This window comes from Manis pentadactyla, chromosome 6, assembly GCF_030020395.1.
Source record: "Manis pentadactyla isolate mManPen7 chromosome 6, mManPen7.hap1, whole genome shotgun sequence".
Lineage (NCBI taxonomy): Eukaryota > Metazoa > Chordata > Mammalia > Pholidota > Manidae > Manis > Manis pentadactyla.
In genome coordinates this window covers 119,516,967-119,538,993 of record NC_080024.1, presented here as the reverse complement: position 1 = coordinate 119,538,993, position 22,027 = coordinate 119,516,967, and the positions used below count along the sequence as shown (strand labels likewise).

The following is a 22,027-nucleotide window of genomic DNA, read 5'->3' as shown; positions in this document are numbered from 1 at the left end:
GGATGGACATTTTGACAATAGTAATGCTTCTTATCGATGAACATGGGATTTGTTTCCATTTATTGGTATCTTCTTTAATTTCACTCATGAGTGTCTTGTAGTTTTCACAGTATTCGTCTTACACTTCCTTGGTTAGGTTTATTCCTAGGTATTTTATTCTTTTTGATGCAATTGTGAATGGAATTGTTTTCCTGATTTCTCTTCCTGCTACTTCATTGTTAGTGTAAAAGATTTTTGTGTATTAATTTTGTATCCTTCAACTTTGCTGAATTGAGATATTAGGTCTAGTAGTTTTGGAGTGGAGTCTTTAGGGTTTTTTATGTACAGTATCATGTCATCTGCAAACAGTGACAGTTTAACTTCTTCCTTACCAACCTGGATGCCTTTTTATTTCTTTGTGTTGTCTAATTGCTGTGGTGAGGATTTCCAGAACTATGTTTAATGAAACTGGAGAGAGTGGGCATCCTTGTCTTGTTCCCAATCTTAAAAGAAATGCTTTTAGCTTCTTGCTTACTAAGTTTAATGTTGGCTGTGGTTTTGTCATATATGGCCTTTATTATGTTGAGGTACTTGCCCTCTATGCCCATTTTGTTGATAGTTTTGATCATGAATGGATGTTGAATTTTGTCAAATGCTTTTTTGGCATCTGTGGAAATGATCATGTGGTTTTTGTCCTTTTTGTTGATGTGGTGGATGATGTTGATGGAGTTTCAAATGTTGTACCATCCTTGCATCCCTGGCATAAATCCTACTTGATCATGATGGATGATCTTTTTGATGTATTTTTGAATTTGGTTTGCTAATATTTTGTTGAGTATTTTTGCATCTATGTTCATCAGGGATATTGGTCTGTAATTTTCTTTTTTTGTGATGTCTTTGCGTGGTTTTGGTATTAGAGTGATGCTCTCCTTGTAGAATGAGTTTGGAAATTTCCCTCTTCTTTTACATTTGGTTAACTTTAAGGAGGATGGGTATTAGGTATTCACTAAATGTTTGACAAAATTCAGAGACGAAGCCGTCTGGTCCAGGAGTTTTCTCTTAGGTAGTATTTTGAATACCAATTCAATTTCATTGCTGGTAATTGGTCTGTTCATATTTTCTGTTTCTTTCTGGGTCAGCCTTGGAAGGTTGTATTTTTCTAGAAAGTTGTCCATTTCTTCTAGGTTATCCAGTTTGTTATCATATAATTTTTCATAGTATTTCCTAATAATTCTTTGTATTTTTGTGGTGTCCATAGTGATTTTTCCTTTCTCATTTCTGATTGTCTTTATGTGTTGACTCTTTTTTTCTTGGTAAGTCTGGCTAGGAGTTTATCTGTTTTGTTTATTTTCTTGAAGAAACAACTCCTGCTTTCATTGATTCTTTTTGTTGTTTTATTCTGTCACTCCTTCTACTGACTTTGGGCCTCATTTGTTCTTCTTTTTCTGGTTTCGTTAATTGTGAATTTAGACTTGTCATATGGGATTGTTCTTCTTTCCTGAGGTAGGCCTGTATTGCAATATACTTCCCTCTTAGCAAGGCCTTTGCTGTGTCCCACAGATTTTGCGGTGTTAAATTATTGTTGTCATTTGTCTCCATATATTGCTTGATCTCTGTTTTTATTTGGTCATTGATGCATTGATTATTTAGGAGCATGTTGTGAAGCCTCCATGTGGTTGTGGGCTTTTTCATTTTCTTTGCCTAGTTTATTTCTAGTTCCATACCTTTGTGTTCTGAGAATCTGGTTGGTACAATTTCAATATTTTTGAATTTACTCAGGCTATTTTTGTGGCCTAGAATATGATCTGTTCTTGAAAATGTTCTATGTGCGCTTGGGAAGGATGTGTATCTTGCTGCTTTTTGTTGGAGTGTTCTGTATATGTCCATTAGGTCCGTGTGTTGTCATGTGTTGTTCAGTGCCTTTGTCTCCTTACTTATTTTCTGTCTGGTTGATACGTCCTTTGGAATGAATGGAGTGTTGAAGTCTCTGAAAATGAATGCGTTGCCTTCTGTTTCCCCATTTTAATTCTTTTAGTATTTGTTTCATATATGTAGGCGCTCCTGTGTTGGGTGCATAGGTATTTATGATGGTTATATCCTCTTTTTGGACTGACCCAATTATCATTATATAATGTCCTTCTTTGTCTCTTGTCACTCTTTGTTTTAAAGTCTATTTTGTCTGATACAAGTACTGCAACCACTGCTTTTTTCTCCCTATTAGTTGCATGAAATGTCTGTTTCCATCCCTTCACTTTTATTTTTAGTCTGTGTATGTCTTTGGGTTTGAAATGAGTCTCTTGTAGGCAGCATGTAGACGGTTCTTGTTTTTGTTTTTTTATCCATTCATTGATTCTTTGTCTTTTGATTGGTGCATGCAGACCATTTACATTTAAGGTGATTATTGATAGGTATGTACTTATTGCCGTTGCAGGCTTTAGATTCATGGTTACCGAAGGTTCAAGGGTCATTCCTTTACTTTCTAAGAGTCTAACTTAACTCACTTAGTACACTACTAGTAACGCAACCCAAAGGTTCTTCTTTTTTCCTTCTTTTTATTTCTCCTCCATTCTTTATATATTAGGCATCATATTCTGTACTCTTTGTCTATCCCTTGACTGACTTTGGGGGTAGTTGATTTGATTTTTCATCTGCTTATTAATTAATTGTTCTACTCTCTTTACTGTGGTTTTATTTCCTCTGGTGACAGCTATTTAGCCTTAGGAACACTTCCATCTATAGCAGTCCCTCCAAAATACACTGTAGGGGTGTTTTTTGGGAGGTAAATTCTCTCAGCTTTTGCTTATCTGGAAATCGTTTAATCCCTCCTTCAAAGTTAAATGATAACCTTGCCAGGTAGAGTGTTCTTGGTTCCAGGCCCTTCTGTTTCATTGCATTAAATATATCATGTCACTCCCTTCTGGTCTGTAAGGTTTCTGTTGAGAAGTCTGATGATAGCCTGTTCAGTTTTCCTTTATATATGATATTTTTTTCTCTAGCTGCTTTTAGAAGTCTGTCCTTATCCTTGATCTTTGCCATTCTAATTATTATATGTCTTGGTGTTTTCCTTGGGTCCTTTGTGTTGGGAAATCTGTGCTCCTCCATAGCCTGAGAGACTATCTCCTTCCCCAGACTCGAAGTTTTCAGCAGTTACCTCAAAGACACTTTCTATCCCTTTTTCTTTCTCCTCTTCTGGTACCCATGTAATGCGAATATTGTTTCGTTTGGATTGATCCCACAGTTCTCTCAATATTCTTCATTCCTAGAGATCCTTTTTTCTCTCTGTGCCTCAGCTTCTTTGTACTCCTCTTCTCTAATTTCTATTTCATTTACTATCTCTTCTACATCTAATCTGATTTTAAATCCCTCCATTGTATGTTTCATTTCAGGTATGGTATTTCTTAATGATTGAATCTCTCCTAAATTTGTCCTTGAGTTGTTGAATATTTTTCTGTACCTCCATGAGCATGTTTATGATTTTTATTTTGAAATCTCTTTCAGGAGATTGATGAGTTCATTTACACTTGGCCCTTTTTCTGGTGTTTGTGGGATTTTTGTTTGAACCAGGTTCCTTTGACGTTTCATATTTGTATGTGTCGCCATCTAGTGCCCATTAGGTCTACTCTGTGGAGTTGCTCAGCCCTGAAGTGATGTCGGGGTTGCACGGGAGCAGTGCTGGTGCCTGTTGGGAGGAAATAACTGTTTCCTGCTTCCCGGCTGCAGTACCTGTCTCCACAGTTAGAACCAGTGGACTGAGCACACAGGTGTAAGCCTCTGTGCTTTGTGTTTGTAGCTGCTTTAGTGGGGGCCTCCCTCTGGCTGGCCTGATGCCAGGGCAGAGACTGCCGTTTTGCAAGCCGGTACTGGCAGGCCAGGAGGAAGGCCCAGGAGGCTGCATATCACGGGGGGGGGGGGTCCTCATATCTGAGTAGCCAACCAGGAGGATATGGAGTGCCTGAAGCTCCTGAAAGTTCCCAACCTGCTGGGCAGAGTGCACCCAGACAGTTTTGTCCACCTATCCTTTCTCTGTGCAATCCTTGCCCCTTTAGCAGCCCTCTCACTGTTAGGAAGTCTCTCAGACTGCCCACCTTTCTTTTTTCTCAGAGCAGTCAGATGTGGATCCCTGTTTTCCACCAACAGCTGGAATCTCAAGTCTCTCCAAGTATTCTGCCTGTCTTAGCTTTCCAACCCCACTAATCTCCATAGCACCATGCAATGTAGGTGCTTCTTCCCAGAGTAGATCTCCAGGTCTGGGTGTTCAGCAGTCCTAGGCTTCACCCCCTCCCTGCTACATTTCTCTTCTTCTCGCCAGTGAGCTTGGCTGGGGGAAGGGCTTGGATCCCTCCATATGAAGACTTTGGTACATTACAGTTTCATGAGGTCTGGTCTTTTCTTCAGGTGTATGCATTCTGACTCAGCCTTCTTTCCTGTTGCTCTTTTAGGATTAGTTGTATTAAGTATATTTTTGTATATGTGGTTTTGGGAGGAGTTCTCTGTCTCACGTCTCACACTGCCATCTTTAATCTTCCCTCGAGAACTGTTTTTGCAGGTAGTTTTGGGAAGGTTATGCAGAAGAGAGAATAGTAGTATATTAAAACATAGGATTTTGAGCAGGAGCATTAGATTTGAGTACTAGCCAGTGTACTTCCAGTTATAATGAGAACAATAACTTGTGGTTTTCTATCAATTAAAAAAAAATACATCTTGGGTTTAAGTATACATGTTTTTTCTCAATTCCTAATTTTATTTTTAAGAGATTCAGGATTTTTTCAATCATGTTTTGTCATAGTCATGTTACATCTAAAACTACTGGTAAAAGTTAGTGTTTTGATTCAGACATAGCTTACTAGCCAGCTCTGTGGCAGTGGACAAGTCAGTTAATATTTTTTATTGTTATTTGCCTTGGTTATAAAATGAGGTGGTTAAACAAGGTGATTTTTGAGGCTTTTTCCTAGTATTTGGTACCTTTTAAAAACAACTTATTTGGAGTTAGATTGGAAGCCGTTGTTTTCAATGTATTTACTGTAAAATTTAATATACATTTCTCTTACTTTTTAATGTTTTATTTGATACAAGCATAAAAACAATTCAAGCTATTATAAATTTAGATGTTCTGAATCTTTTAAAACTGAAAAGTGTCTTTGGAAGTAGATGTTTACTAGGAACTCTTAATAGTTATTATAAAGTATAATAATATATTGAGGTAATTATACGTACTTGAGTTTCCCAGAAAACTTTAAGGTATCAAAATTTGTTCTAAAATTTTTCTTCTGTAGCTTGCACTGCCCAGTAGTCTGTATAATTGTTTGGAGTGGCATTATGCACTGAAATTTAGTATCTAATCTTAGAAAAATATTATTTCTTGAATAATATAATACCTTTGCTGTTGAGTGTAAAAATCATTGGTTTAATGTATATTTTATACCTGGTTGTTAGGGTCATTCTGCAAGGTGCTTGGGAGTAAATGAGATGGTTACTGTTGTTTCTGCCTTAAGGAACTTAAAATCTAGTCAGAAGGTTTTTTTCTTAATATTCATATTTAATTTACTTTTTCTTAGAAAATAGTGAGTTTCCATATTTATTGGTTTGGTTTTTCAGTTTAAAATGGACCAAGCATCAGCTGGTCTTCCCAAAAACCCAAGTTTTCATGTAAAAGTGTTCATCTCTTCTTTGTAAAAAGAACTGACAGAAATATGGAAATGGCTTATAAGACTCATTGTATATACATTGGAAGGATATATCCCATGGATAGATGAATTTGCGTTAATGGAGGGGCTTTTCTCCAGGTCTGCACAAACTCAGAATCTTTGAAAAACCATTGTAGAGTGGTTGGTCTCTTCACGCAGTCTTCAAACATTGGTATTATTAGACATCTTCTACATGGTCAGTTTTTGAAATCCTGGAGTGATGTATTTTAAAGCCTGTTTAAATTTGACTCTGTGTTTTGGTTTCCTATGGGAATATTTTCAGTATTCTTAAATAGCTGGTGATTCACACCCACAGTTTACACACAGTTTAAAAGTCTGTATATCCTCTGGCTTTAATCTGTTCTTCAGTCTTTGGTGAACATGACTGTGCAGGGTCTGCAAAAGGTGCATTCTCTTTTGCTGTCTGTTATTATTCTTGGGCTCTGCTGGGCAACTAAACTTATCTGGTTAAATGAAATAAAGATTATTTAGGATTATCTGAATGTTCCTTCTGCTCCTGCCACATGACAAGATATAATCTGAATAGATGCATTCCTGTTCTTCTCTGATTGATACACCTTCACATTGCTCTATACTTGCTTAGATAGTATTTAAATATCTACTTTAAAGTAAGTAAAAGCCCATGTTTGTTCTTTGCTAATGGTTGCCCTAGAAAGTGCTTCAAAGAAAGGAAGAGAACCCTTATGAAAACCCAGAATTTTTATAATTAAAAATGTATCTGAAAGCAGAGTTTTTTTATATTAAACTTTACATTTTAGGAACTATTATTTAGCCATCTTTTAAGATATCTGTAGCCACCAGTATAGGCCATTTGTTTTTGATGAGTATCTGGTATTTGTGAAGTAAATATAAATGCAATAGTAAGGGTAAGTGAAAAACAAAATTTCATGCCCTTATGAGGGGAAAAGGACATGAGTTAAAGTCATTATAGCCAATTGTAGTCGTTTTGCTGCTCCTCTGTCTGGGAGAGTTAGAAGGTGAAAAATCTACATATGAAATAAAAACAAATTTTCTCTTCCTCCAGTAGTCATCTAACCTCAGAGAAGGAATTAAGTGAAATGCAGGATGTATGAAAGAGGTCTAATGAACTGTTAAAGCATATGTGTGTTCTTTACTCATAAAAAAGAATGTATTCATAACCACAATGTTGCTCATGTAATTGTATATCAATGATACCAAAAAAAAAAAAAAAAAAAAGAATGTGTTCATAGTGTGATCCAAAAAACTTAACTGTTGTTTATTTTTGTTTAGGATGGATTGGATGCTTTGGTATATGATTTGGATTTTCCTGCCTTAAGAAAAAACAAAAATATTGACAACTTTTTATGCAGATGTAAGTAATTTTTTGTGAAGGTTAGTGACAGACTGTATAATGAAATCTTTACTCAGATAATTCAAACCATTCTTCTTTTACTTATGTCTACTTTTTGGTTATTTCATCAATAATTCCTACACAAAATGAGTATGAAATGGGAAAGAAACTTTGTCAGTTTGAGTTCCTATCAAAATTGATAAAATGTTTTGCAGAGAAGGGACTGAAAAGTACATGACTAAAATAAGTATGTTAAAATAAATTTATACATACATGCACATTAAGTTTCAATGTTTTATTCATCCTTTATTTTCCTTTTATAAATGAATTATCTATATTTTAATATCTCAGATAAGAATAGATTACGTTACATATAAAAAGCCCCCATACCACTGAGATATGAGAATTTTCTCCATGAAAGCTGGCTTATATTTAAGTTTTACAGATGTTTTTATAAAAACTTTTGAATTTGATATTAGGTGTTGTTGCTCCAGGGTAAAAGGGGTTTCCAGCTTTGGACAAATTCACTGTGAATTTGATGAGACCAAATAAAGACAACAGAAAGTTGGGGGTTAAAAGAGACTCATACCACATTTATTCTGAGGGAAGTAGGTCTAGCACTAGACTCCTGCCTGCCTTATCTCAGTCTCTGGTCCAAATCCATCTGCATGCAGCCCAGGTACTGCCTCCTGTTTCCTAACGCTGGGCTCTGCTGGTGGCTCAGGCAGCACCTTTGCTTGCTCCTGCTTAGCATGGGGCTCCAAGTTTATTTCTCCTGCTTCCTCCCTCTGCTCCCTAAGCTCTCGAGCTTTGCACTGGAACTGCTCTCTCTGCTGTCTCCTTCCCCACCACCCACTTCCCCTCTACTAGCACCAACAGGAACCGTGGGCAGGTCCTTATGGACTTGCTAACACCAGTACCAGTTAATTCAGGCGCTTGTGTGTTTCTTCTCCACCCCTGCCCTGGGCCAGCACTTCCATGACTGGAGATTCACTCCTGTTCATTCTGTCGGATGGTTAATATCCTGCTGCCCACAGGTATGTCAAGTAAACTAAATATATGTACAACAGGCAATGTTAGTTTCAGGTGAGGTTAGAATCCTGGCCATAAAATTTCCACTTTCTTTATAGGTATTATTAAAAATTTGATTGATGAACTTACTAAAATAGTTTCAAACTTCTGATCTTAAAAAAATTGATAAGATTTAGATCATAAAATCCTCCCCAGCCCATTTCTTTATTCTGTTCCTAAACCATACATATTGATGCATTTAGGTTAGGTTGTTTTTGGTTTATTCAATATTCAAGCCTTACTTTGTACCATGTGCAAAAATTAACTCAAAATGGATCATAGACCTAAATGTAAGAGCTAAAACTATAATACTTCTAGAAGAAAATGTAGAAAATATTTGTGACTTTGGTGAGGCAAGGATTTCTTAGATGGGACACAAATATCACAGACCATTTTTAAAGAAGAAAGATTAGACTTCATGAAAATTCAAAACTTTTCCTCTTCAGAAGATAGTGCTAAGAAAATGAAAAGATAAGCCACTGACTAGGAGAAAAGAGTTGCAAACCATGTGAAAGGGGAAAGAATAGTCTTTTCAGCAAATGGTGCTCAGACTATTGGATATCCATATGTAAAAGAATGAAGTTGGACTCCTGCCTCCTACCACCATATACAAAATCATTTCAGAATGTAAGAACTAAAACTGTAAAACTCTTAGAAGCAAATGTAGGCATGAATCATAATGACCTTGGACTAGGCATTTATTTCTCTGATATAATACCTATAAGCAGCAAAAGAAAAATCAATTGGACAGCATCAAAATTCAAATTCTTTATGCTTCAAAGGTCACTATCCAAAGACAACCCAGAGAATGAGAGAAAATATTAGCAAATCATATACTTGATAAGGGTTGGTGTCTAGAATATATAATGATGTCTTACAACTCAATAATAAAAAGACAGCCTAATTTAAAAACGGGCAAAGGATTTGAGTAGACATTTCTCCAACGATACACAAGTAGCCAATAAGCACATGAAAAGCTGATCAACATGGTTTGTCATTAGGAAGTTGCAAATTATGGTCACAATGAGATACCAGTATACATCTGTTACAATAACTAAAATTTTAAAAGCTGACAATATCAAGTATATATGAAAATGTGGAGCAGCTGAACTCTGACACATTGCTGGTTGGTTTATAAAATTGGTAAGGCATTTTAGAAAACAGTTTGTCATTTTTCTTATAAAGCTGGACATGAATTTACCTTATAACCCAGGAATCCCACTCCTGGGTATTTATCCCAGAGAAATGAAAGTGTGTGCCCACGCAAAGACCTGTATGCAGATGTTTAAGGTGGCTTTATTTATTATTGTTGTAAACTGGAAGCAGCCCAAATGCCCATTAGCTGATAAATGGTTAAAAAATTGTGGTACTTCCACAGTGGAATACTCAGCAGTGAAAAGGAGTAAATTACTAATACATGCATCAACACTGATAAATCTCAAAAGCATTGTGGTAAGGGCAGAAAGCCAGGCACTAAAGGGTACACACTGTATGATTCCATTTACATGATATAACATTTCTCCTTCAACTCCTGAGATTGTATTTATGTAGTATTTCACAGAGTAATAGGTTTTCATAGGATAGTATTTTCTATAGTAATGAAATTCACTTATGTGGATATTCATAGTTACTTAGTACATCAAAATCATCTACTAAAGGTAAATGTTTAGTGCTGCTAGATATCAGATGTAGTGAACTAAGAATACACCTAGAATATGGTATAAAATCTTTCTCTTTAGTAATTCAGCTTAAGTCTCACTAAAGTATAGCACCATGAAATATTTTAAACTTCAGGCCTAACTGTATGATAAGCTGTCAATTTTCATCTCTTTCTGAAGTATGTATGGAAACTGAAAGGAAAAAGCTAATCTGTGACCATTTGACTGAGTAATTAAATATAGAGATTGCTTTTTTGACTGTGGTATATGATAATACCTAAATAATGAGGACTACAAAGAAAATGTTTATCAGCTTCACTTAACTGGTTAAGATTTTAAGGAGAATTTTAAGTAAGGGTTAGAGAGATAACCAGATAAAATGAAGCTGTCTTGGTGGGGGTCACATTTTTCAAGAAACATGTTGAGAAGGGGGTGCACTGGGAGGAGGAGGGAGAATTTGGGAACAGATTATGACTGCTTATGTTTGTAAACCATTATGAATATCACTGACACTTTGGGGTACAAGGTTCCTAATTATATAGTGTTACTAGAAAAGCATACTTCTTAAACAAATCTTACCAGGCTAAAAAATGGTAATAGGGAGAGAAGAGCATTGTATGAAGAAGAAAATCCATGAATATGAGAGTAAGAATGCCACAGGGAGCATTTGTTTGGTTAAGAAAAAATAATCCCAGAAATGAATTTTATGGTAGCATTACTATACCTTTTGTAAAAGAAATTACAGAAGTGGCATATGTAGCTCTGATAGTGATAGTGAAGCAGCTGTCTACTTATAAAAACATACAGAACAGTTGATCAAGTGTTTAATTTGCTTTGCTAATAATTTAATTATTGAGAAACTAATGAGAGTGATTGCTATTCTGAGTTTAATTGTGGTCAGAAAGGCTGAATTGGTTAGCATTTGGGATATAACCAAGACATTGAGGCTTCTCAACAATGGCACTGTTGACATTGTGGATCAGATACCTCTTTGTTGTTGGGGGGATGTTGCATTGTAGGAAGTTCAGCAGTATTCGTAGCCTCTACCTTCTGGATACCGGTAGCATACTCTCCCTCCTCCCCAAGTTGTGACAACCAAAGATGTCTCAAGACTTTGCCAAATGCTTCCCAGGGGTCAAAATTGCCTGCAGGTGAGAACCACTGCGTAAGTCTTTATATAATAAAGAAATGCTGGCCATGGTCAGGCATGTGCTCCCCAAACTCAGGAACTTTAATCAAACTTACTTAAAAGATAAATCCTAGTAGTAGTAATTGCAAGTGAAGAATGGAATTTCAAAAAGGAGTAAATATAAGGATGTTGCAGCCGAAAAACACCAGGGTTATCCCACAGGGAGTTCTCAGCTCAGATTTAAAAGAATATGAATGACCATATCAAGTATCAGTATATATCTAGGGATAAGTACAAAAGAGTATTATAAATCTACAAAAATTATATTAGGCCAAGTGATGGGCCAAGAGTTGTGAAAAGTTCTTAAGATAACAAAAGTAAAAGTAAACTCCTCCCTCCACTGCTTCCCCATTTAGAGTTACGGGTTCAAGATGCATGGGAAAATGATAAATTTACTACATGAGACCATTTATTTGAAATGTTTTTTGAATGTCCAGTTACTAAAGACACAAAGAGTAAGATAGTGTTTTTCTTAAATACTGTAGATCTCACCATCTTGTGGAGGGAAGTACTCAGAAGCAAATAGTAACTTCTGTCTATCTTTATATTTTTAGTGGAAGTTTGCAGAGAATGCAATGATTAACACATCTTGAGGGAGTAAAGAAAGGCTTTAAAAAGGAAGTAATATTTGAGTTGAGTTTCAAAAGGGTGGGCTAGATTTCTCAATTGAGGATGAACAATTCAGACAGAGAGGAAACAGCATTTGTTGTTAGAGCCATCCAAAAGCCCATCTTGAGGAACAAAGAGTTTGGTGTAAATTGAACTTGGTTTATGATGAGTGGGAAGAGGTAAGGTCAGGACAGATGGCAGAAGAGACTGAAATGGTAGTTTGGGGGCTTTTGGTTTAATGGGTTGGATAAAAAAGAATTTATTGGTGTCTTATTTCTTGTTTTCATTATAATCATGATTTTAAAAGCTTAAAGAAATTGAAGTTCAGGGAAAGGGAAAAAATAGGAGCATTTTAAATTAGTTTACACTCCCACATCTAGGCAGATTACACCCCAGAATATTGAATTAGCATGCTGGTGTGATTGAGGATCTTTAGAAAACTTTGGAGAATAGTGGAGCTGCTAATAAATTAAGAGATAAGTAAATGGCCTGATTATAAACCCGAGAAAAGACCGACAAATGTAGATTTCTGTCAGTGGCAGTCTTCAGGCAGAAGCTAGAACTTTTCTTTGTTTTCTACTACAGCTTGTTCAAACTTAATCATCTGCACTTGAATGATCCGAGTAAATCTTCTGTCTAGTCTCAGTGCATCTACTTTTTGCACATTTCCAGTCAGTTATCTACATTGCTGCCAAAGGATTCCTTTTTAATTGCAAATTTAATTAAGTCAGATCTCACTCCCAGCCTTGAGGTGGATTTTTTTAAGGTGGTGCTGCCTGTCTGACCTTTCAAGTACATTCTTATCTGTAGGAGTCCTCTTTTCCTTACACCTGAGCCACCTGGCTTATGTGTATTTCCTGGTAAAGTACCTTGATACTTTCTCCACAGGCTTTTTGGAAGTTGTTCTCCTTTTAGAATTCCTTCCAACACATTTCCTTACAGGAACCATTTCAGTTCAGACTGATAGATGAAGCAATAGGGAAATAGCAGTGTCCCAGAGGAGGGAGTCATCCTGTCTGCTTGAGGGGATCAGGAATGGCCGAGGATGAGATATAGGGTTAGATCTTATTTGATAGGAACCTGGTTAAATAAAGTGGGGCAAGCCATTTTAGGCTAGTGATCAATATCTGCAAAGGCATGGAGACATGAAGCTGGGTAGTTAATTGCATTTGCAAGTAAGTGGGCATTGGTAGAGAATTGTTGGGGAGGATATCTAGAAACAAAAGACCGGAGGATCAGCAGTTGCAAGATCTAAAAGCCTTTATGCTATGTTGAGGAGTTTGGATTTTATTTCCAATTAGTTTCTCAAACTGTGTTACTGTGTGTGTGTGTGTGTGTGTGTGTGTGTGTGTGTGTGTGTGTGTGCGCACGCGCGCGCTTGTGTGCTTACACACTGGTAAACTTGGCACATCTGCCTGGAGCTTGAATTTTATTTGACAATTTGGAGATAAAATAATTTTTTGCATTACAGTATGAGATTTTAATGGAATTAAATATCACATTGTAAATTTTCTGGATAAGTTTTAGATAAGTTTAGAACTCATTACGGCTGCTTTGACTATTCTAAAAATATGCAAAGTATACTGGGTTTCTTTAGGCAAAGAAAAGCAGTACTTTGGTCAAACAGTTTATTATGCATAGCTTTTATTACGATATTTTATCTCTTCTGACATTTAAAAATACTTTTTTAAAACAACAGTCTGTCTTCAAATCAATGATGGTACGTTTATAACCTAGGCTCTTAGGCTAGGCAAAATGTTATCTTGTTCTCATTAGAAAGCAGCAGTCATTATAGAAAACTTGAAATATATAGAAAATGTGAGAAATAAAATGGTCTGTAATTCCATCATACTCAGTGGATGACTGTAGTTATTATTTTAGCCTATTTCTTTCTGGCCTATATATATATATATATATATATATATATATATATATATATATATAAAACCAATATATATTTGTGTTTTTAGAAAATTGAGGTGATATACCATGTGCAGTTTATTTTGTTTCTTTGCTCAACATTATAAGTGGAACATCATTCTATATGATTATTCTTTAAGAACACAATTTTAAATGCTGCCTAATACTCCATTATATGTATATGAAATTATTTAGTCTCTACATTAAAAAAAAACATTTTTTATTGTAGAAATCTTTGTTCCACATCTTATCTAATTTCCTTAGGATAAATTCCTGGAAGTAGAATTTACTAAGTAAAGTGTTTCTTTTTTTAATAACTCTTAAGAAAAATCATCCATTTGCTTTCTAGAAAGTTAGATTGAAGAATCTGTATGTTACTGAAATCTTTTGAAACTTTTGTTAACCCTGAAACTGTAAATTACCAACTTTTCTGGTTCTTTTGTTAATTTGTGATTCTTAGAGATCAGTTAGCTCGTTTGTGGCCTCTCAAGACTTGTGGTGTCTACTGTGACTCAGTTTGCCCATTTCATTCCTTGCTTTCTGTGCTGTGTAGTAATATCTTCTCTGAATCTTAGCTTTCTGCCAGCATCACCTGGCTCAATACATTTGACAATCTGGAAGTGGTAAAAGGGTCTGATGGTCATACAGTCCTACTTATTGGTCCTAGAATTAATAAGGGCTTACCAAATTTCCAATTTTGCAGTAATTATTTTACATGAAACAAATTCTGTAGGTAGCAAAGAACTTAATATTGTGGGAAAAAATAGAGAACACTGTAAGAAGGGTTAGAAGTTCTGAAAATTTTGCAGTTTTAGATAGGGTGAGAAGAGTAGGGCTAAGAGTTGACATTTGAGAAAAGCATTGAAATAATTGAGTTATAGCCATGTGAATGTTTGAGGGAAAAGAATGGCATACAGAGGAGCCACCAGTGTATAGGCCTTAAGAAAGGAGTGTACCTGGCATGTTTGAGGAACATCAAGGAAGCCTTTGTGGTTGGAGAGGATTAAACAAGGGGGAGAATAGTAGGATGATGTCAGAGAAATCAGGAAATAGGGTGCCTGTATCATGTAGAGTCTTGTAAGCCATTGTAAGATCTTTGACTTTTGCTCTGGGTTAGATGGCAAGACATTAGAGAGTTTTGAGCGGAGGAGTGACATGATCTGACTTGTGTCTTAAGAATATCACCCTGTGTTAAGAATAGACTATGGAGAGGCAAAGGTAAACACAAGGAAATTACTTATGAAGTGATTGTAATAATTCAAGGAAGAGATGATGGTGGCTGGGTCCTGCATGGTAGCAGTGTAGAGGGTGAGAAGTTAGCAATTTCCAGATATATTTCAAAGGTAGAGCTAGAGTGTTTTCCTGGAAGATATAATGGTGGAGTACAAAAAAGAAAAAAAGGAGTCAAGAATACCCCCTGGGTTTTTGCCCCACACAAAATTAGAGCTGTCATTGGAAATGTGGAGATCATAGGTAGAGGTCTTAGGTGAGAACATCAGTTTCAGACACATTATATTTGAGAGGCCTGTTACCCAGGTAGATATATTTTGTAATCAACTGAATATGTAAATATGAAGTGTAAGAAAGATCTGAATGAGAGACAAAAATTTGGGAGTTGACATGTAGATGGTTTTAAATTCCACCAAGGAAATGAGTGTAGATAGAGAAAAAAACACTATGAAGGACTGAATCTTGGGATACTTTAATGTTAAGAAATCTGGGAGAAAAAGAGGAGCCAGCAAAGACAACTGAGAGGTAACCACTAAATTTGAAAAACACCCTTACATTGTTGGAAGAATGTGATATCCTGGAATTCAGGTAAAAAAGGTACATCAGGAGAGAATGATCAAACTATGTCAAAAGCTGCTGATATGTCAGGATGGAGGACTGAGAATTGGTTGTTGAATTTAGCAGCATGGTCATTATTTGTGACTTTGACCAGCAGTTTTGATAGAAAGGTAATAGAGCCTGCCCAGCATGGATTTAGGAACAAATACAAAGATTTAGAAACAGAGAGTATAGGTAACTTTTGAGGAATTTTGCTACAGTGGAGTTAAGTAATGGGGCAGTAACTGGTAAGAGAAATGGAATCAAGAAATTAAGATAGGAATGAAAATATAGCATGATAGAATCCAGTTAGGAAGGGAAAAGCTTAATGGTACAGGAGAAATAATTGGGGGAATTGTTGGAGCAAAGTTCTTGAATGAGTAAAGTAAGATGACATCACTGGTGGAGAGATTGATGTACAATTGCAGTATTCTCCTGTAATAAAAGGTGATGAGACAAAATATGTGAGTGTACATACTGGTAATTGAATACATAATATTATGGTAAGTCTGGCATTCTGATTATTTCTTTTGTTTCAGGGTATTAGCTAACAGGGTCTTAGCTATGAATGAAGATCAGTGGGAGATCTGTAGGAGTTTAGAGAAGAAAATATAAAATATGGTCTTCAGAGTGGGAGAGTGATTAGACTAGAGAAATACATGATTGCTGAGCAGCATTAGGGGCCAGCTTTATGTTTGTGATTATGAATTTAAAGTGGGATCATTCAATATAATTTCATGTATTATCCAGATAGTCAACTGCTTGGCTGCTGACATAGAGTTAGTTGAAGAATTGAATTTAACTAAGATGTGGTTTTGCCAAATTAAATATAATCAATCAGAAGAGAGCCAAGGCATTGAAGGTGTACTGAAGGAGGTAATTATAATAATTGGCCATGTAATTTAGGCTGGGTAGGTAAGAAAGTGAAGCAATCAGTGCAGTGAGGTAAAGCAAAAATAGGATCAGTAGGTTGGTGGTTTAGGGGATTGTTGGAGTTGAGTTACAGGAGAGAGCAGGAAAGCTAAAAAGGGAGTGCTTAGATAGTATAAGATTTAAAATTGACATTATGGGAAGATTTTAAATTCTGATAAAGACAAATATCTAGTATGTGACCATGGAAATAAGTGGGTGAGGTAAGGTGGAGGACAGAGTCATTGAAGGAGAGAACATAAAGGTATTGAGAGGCCAGGTTATTAAAAGTATCATTTATGGATATATTAAAATCCTTAAGAATTAAAACAGGAGAATATTGGAGAAGAGGTTAGTAAACTAGGAACTAAATTGTCTAGTCATGAGGTGTGATGACCCAAGGGTCAGTTGATTACAGCAGCAATGAGAGGTAGTGGGAGATTGAATGTTAGAACATGACATCGAAGCTGGCAGATTTAGGATGGGGGTGTAGAGATGGCAGTGGGGTACACCTATTCTGCTTTCAAGGCCAGTAGAAGGTATGTGTGAGGGTAGAGGTCCCAACTGAAGAGCTGCGGGGAAAGCAGTACCTCAGAGGGCAGCTAGATACCCATTAGAGCAGGGGCTGGCAACTATGTCCACAGGCCAAATCTGGACCACTGCCTGTGTTTGAATGGCTTATGGGCTAAGAAGGTTTCTTACATTTTTTTAATGATTGATTAAAAGTCCAAAGAAGATTTCATGATATGTGGAAATTATATGAAATTCAGATTTCAGTGTCTATAAATAGAATTTTATTAGGACATAGCCATACTTACTTGTTAATGTATTATCTGTGACTGCTTGTGTGCTGCAGTGCTGAGCTGAGTTGAGTATTTGTGACAAGTCCTAAGTGGCATTGTCAGTGCTTCACACTGCTGCTCTACACATTGCAAATGCCATTGCACAGTTACAACTCAACAGTGTTCCATGTGTATCACCATGCCACAGTGTTCTGTTCATTTTTTAGTACCAATATATATCCATTGTGTCAGAACAAAAAAGAAAAGTGAACTTTGCATGTTGTCATTTTGAGACACAGTGGAGTATGGAATATCTTATGAAGTTAGATGACAAAGCATTGTGTTTATTGTGCAGTGACTGTGTAGCTGTGCTAAAAAGATACATTATACACTGACATTACCAGAGTGAGCATTCGTAATATTCCCAACTCACAGGCAAGCAACAGTCAGAAAAAAAGAAAATGTAAAATGGAGTATCTCATCACAGCAGAATTTTCCTCACAAAAATAAAAAAGGAAGATGAGGCTGTGTTTTCCTTACATAAGTTTATGAGTGGCTTATTTGTTAGCCAAGCAGGGGAGCCATTCACCCATGGTAAGTGTTTACAGCAGCAAAAGAAATGTGAACAGACAGAAAAACTTGCTTAAAACTATTAGCTTTTTGGCAAGAATAGTTGCTCAAAGAATTGAAGCCATTGGGAGCAGCATCAATAGCCAATTAAAAACAAGACAAACAATTTTGAGTGGTTTTCCTTGATTCTTATTGTTTATTTGAGGAGTAAATGCCAAGTTTGAAGTGATGAAGAACTATCCTCTATCCATAGTCTGCATGGAACAAGTACAGGAATATTTTAAAGAAGTTGAGAAAACACTAAGTATGACTTGAAGTGGAGTCTGCCAAGGTGTGTTACAAGTGATGGTAGTTAAAATTATGTATGGTGCAGAAAAAGGCTTAGTTGGACAAACTAACAAAGCTTGTGAAATAGTGTTTAAGGCCTATATTCAGTGTATTAGACATTAGTAGGAACTTTGTGGAAAGTATTTCAATCTATCATGTGTTATTGAGCCACAATGTCAATCGTAAACATCATTCACTCTCATGGACTTAATCATCATCAGTTCTATAAATTATTGTCAAAACTTGAAGCTGAATATCCCAATTTATCTCAGCATACCCAAACTTAGCATTGGTTATGTCTTACTGTGATTTTTTTTTTTTTTGAGTTAAGGTCTGCTTATGGACTAAATTATATATCCCCCCACCCCCTGCACAACTTTCTTTTTTTTTCAAATTTATGTGTTAAGCTGTAACTCCCAGTATAACTGTATTTGGAGATAGGACCAATAAGCAGACAATTGAGATTAAATAAGGTCATAAGGGTGGGGCTGTGATAGGATAAGATTTGTGTCCTTACCTGTGGGACAGGCAACAGTGTGAGCACAGAGGGACAGTGGCTGCCAACAAACCAAAAAGAGAGGTCTCACCAGAAACCAGATATGCTGGCCCCCTGATCTTGGACTTCCAGCTTCCAGAACTGTGAGAAAATGAAAGTCTGCTATTGAAGCCACCCGGTCTATGGTATTTTGTATGGCAGTATGAGCTGACTAAGACAAGGTCCAATAAAGGTTTTTCTGAATGAGAAGAACCACTTTGATCTGTCATTGAATTTTTATTGAATATTGACTGACTTCAGAAAGTTGTTTTTGCTCCAGACTTGATAATATTTCCTAATGAATACAATACAAAATTAAAAGGCAAAAAAAAGCATAAAAACCACTTTTATACAAAACTTAAATGTAATAAAGTCATTTTGACAATTGACATTGTTTGAATCACAAGTAGTATCAATCTGCTTTATACACTTCTGTGCTGTTAAAAACTAAATCAGGAAACACAATCTCATTCCCACAGATTTGCAGCAGATATGTTTCTAAGCTCAAACTACAGACTTTTCAGATGATTTATGGCTCTGAACCTCATATAACCAGAGCCAGGGATCCTTTCTCAACCCCACAGGTGATTATGTAACATATCCTGGTTCAAGGCTCTTATTTCTCATCTGGAATATTACAGTACTCTTAACATTTACCTCCAGTTTTGCCCTGGATTGAGTTCATCTTTTACATATTTCCCATACTGAAATGTCAGTTTGACTGTGGTATTTATCTGCCTTTTTTCTTTTCAAATTGTGCTTCTCAGTTCCCAATAGATTCCGTAGGACTCTAAGGGGCTGCATTGTGGAAGAGTATAAAGTAGATGATGCTTCAGCTCCTCTCTAACCCTACCCCACCCGGCCCCACTTGTACCCTCCTGAAGCAGAGCACTCTTTTATCGATTTTTACATATTGAGCTGCTTTAAACTTTATTGAGAAAGAATTTTTTAATGATTAAATAATTTTTACAACTACTGGCCTACATGTAAAGTTCAAGCTTCTTAACCAGTTTAGGCTTTCCAGCCTCTCCTTTAAATCCTTACCTCAACCTTGATACTCCAGCAATGCAGAACTTCTTGTATATAGTTCCTCTGTGCCTTTGCTTGTATTGCCCATCTGCCTGCAGTATACTCTCTTGTCTTCTCTCCCCCTGGCTAACTGCTACTCTTCATTTTAGACTCATTTCAGGTATCATCTCCAGGAAGCGTTTTCTAGCCACCTCCTTCCCAGGCAGGTTTGGCTTACCTGTTGTCTTCCTTAGTGTTCCACAACTCTGTGCTTAACTCTTTTGCTGTATTTATTTATTTGAATTTCTTTTTTTTCATAGTTTGTTTAATTTGCTAGAATTTTAACTCCTTCAGAGCAGAAGCTATATTTTAAAGTTACCTTTTTATATCTACAGTGATTATTGTAGAGCCTGTATGGTAGGCAGAAATATTTGTGCAGTGAATTAATTGATTATTCTCTGTATCTTGTGCATCTTGCAATGATAAGTAACCTGAAATTAATTGTATCCCGGTGTGAAAAGTTGCTCTAGTTGCATGTGTTTATTGGTCATAATGTACACAAATACTTGAATTTAAATGTGTATTTAAAAAGAAAAACAAGAATATTCAGTTTTTATTAGGAACTAGAGCTTAAGTTTAATAGCTGTTCTGTATTTTATAAACTCTAAAATGTGAAGCTTTTCCATATAATCTCATGCCAATGTTGACCCATGTGGATTAAAATAGCCCTATTTTAATCTATGACCAAATTAGGAATTAAAGTATCTATCCAGTGGGGATTTTAAATTACTGTAGTTTGTTGCGTGACAGGTTCATATAAATAATTGCAGTGATTCCTACTGTTTGTTTTGAGTTAAATCTTGGTTCAAATAGAGAAATATATAAATATATGATTCTTTAGCATGTTTGCCTTTGATACCTTAAATTATTTGCGTCTTGATAAAAAGAAAAATTTATTTCATTAATCTGAAATATCTACCCATGATTCCTCAATTAAATTTAATGTGTACCTAAAATACCAGAAACTAGTTAACTAATTATTCTCAGTGTGTGTGAGTAGTGTATTTGTTTTCTAAAACATTGTATTGAGTCAGATTTTAATGAAAACATTTAGAGTGAAGTCATTCCAGAATTTATTTAAAACAATTCTTAGTATATTGAACATTTGTCTAACTTTACAGTTTGCTATATATTAATTCATGATGATTTTTTATTTTTCAGTTTTTCTCAAGACTTTGAATGTGAAATAAGCAGTGTTAGTTATAATGCTTCAGTAATTTGAAATTACAAACTTTTCTTTTCATACAGATAAAGACACAATAAATAAAATTAGAGATTTACGAATGAAAGCTGAAGATTATGAAGTAGTGAAGGTGATTGGTAGAGGTGCATTTGGAGAAGTTCAATTGGTAGGTTATTTTAATGAGATTAAAAAACAATTTCAAATTTTAAAAAATCCACTTGTGTTTAACATATATTATTCAGAAAAGTTTAGTTCTTAAAATTTTGTTGCTTTAAATTGCTCTAGATATTCTTGCCAAAGGATATAAAAGCCTAGAATCAAATTCAGCAAGTGTGAAATATTTTCCCAAAGCAGCAATGATTAGAGAAGAGGTTTCAAGCATCAGAAATCTTTATTCCTAATATTAGACTATGTAAAATGCTATGGAATTTTAAGTTTTCTAAATAAGAAACATCACACATAGTAGGGTGGAGGAGAGGGGAGTATGCTATAATACACAGAATGAAGATTTTCTTTCTAACAGTAATTGCTTCTGGTATTTAAAGACTTGACATTGTAATTCCACAGAAAAGAAGAAATAAAAAGAGCTGGAGCAATCATGTTAAATTATTTAACAAGGTGTTAAAATCATTTAGTAAATTTTATGGTAAACACTGATCTTTAAATGTTAACGAAGACTTCATTATTTTCCACTTTGATTTTTAAAGGTAAGGCATAAATCCACCAGGCAGGTATATGCTATGAAGCTTCTCAGCAAATTTGAAATGATTAAGAGATCTGATTCAGCTTTTTTCTGGGAAGAAAGGGACATCATGGCTTTTGCTAACAGTCCTTGGGTCGTTCAGGTATGATTTTGCTACTGTTTCATTATTGTCTAGTTTGTAACTAACCATATCTGAGAAGCTTTGTTTTTTTAATAGAGGATATTGGCAATTACAAAGTTGTCTAATATGCCATTATTTTTAAAATCATAAAATTTAATTTTATTGCATCATCTCTAGGAGGAAGCAAAATAATGTTTTTGTACAATTTAAATATTAGAAAATTTAAATAATTTGCTTTGATTTGGTGAAAGTCATGTATGTATCATACTCTTAAGTCGATATTCTTTTTTTTTCTTGGTTTGTACTATATATTGTTTAATATATGTTTTAAACAACAGGATATTTATGACAATACCACATAAATCATTATTCAACAACAGCATTTTTTTGTCATTACAGATATTTCAAACATATACAAAAATAAAGACAATAGCATAATAAACCCGGGAGTACCTATCACCCAACTCAGTAATTATCAACATTTAGCAAATTATGTTTTATCTATCTCTCCATCTACTTTCCTACTTCACACAATGGGTTGCTTTAGAGCAGATTCCAG

The 22,027-nt window shown here is 35.5% G+C and overlaps 1 protein-coding gene across 6 annotated transcripts in view; it reads left to right on the top strand.

Moving 5' to 3' along the window:
• The window catches only part of ROCK1 (Rho associated coiled-coil containing protein kinase 1), a 166,341-nt gene that overhangs the window by 31,451 nt on the left and 112,863 nt on the right, over positions 1 to 22,027 (top strand). For 3 of the 6 annotated variants that reach the window (XR_008998312.1, XM_036905806.2, XM_036905805.2), the window contains exons 2-4: positions 6,936 to 7,017; positions 20,710 to 20,810; positions 21,352 to 21,489. Coding sequence is in view for 4 of the 6 variants with exons in the window: in XM_036905806.2 (XP_036761701.1) it covers positions 6,936 to 7,017; positions 20,710 to 20,810; positions 21,352 to 21,489 (321 nt within the window). In the remaining 2 variants the exon portion in view is untranslated. The other 3 variants (XM_036905808.2, XM_036905809.2, XM_057504075.1) reach the window with 3 other exon arrangements.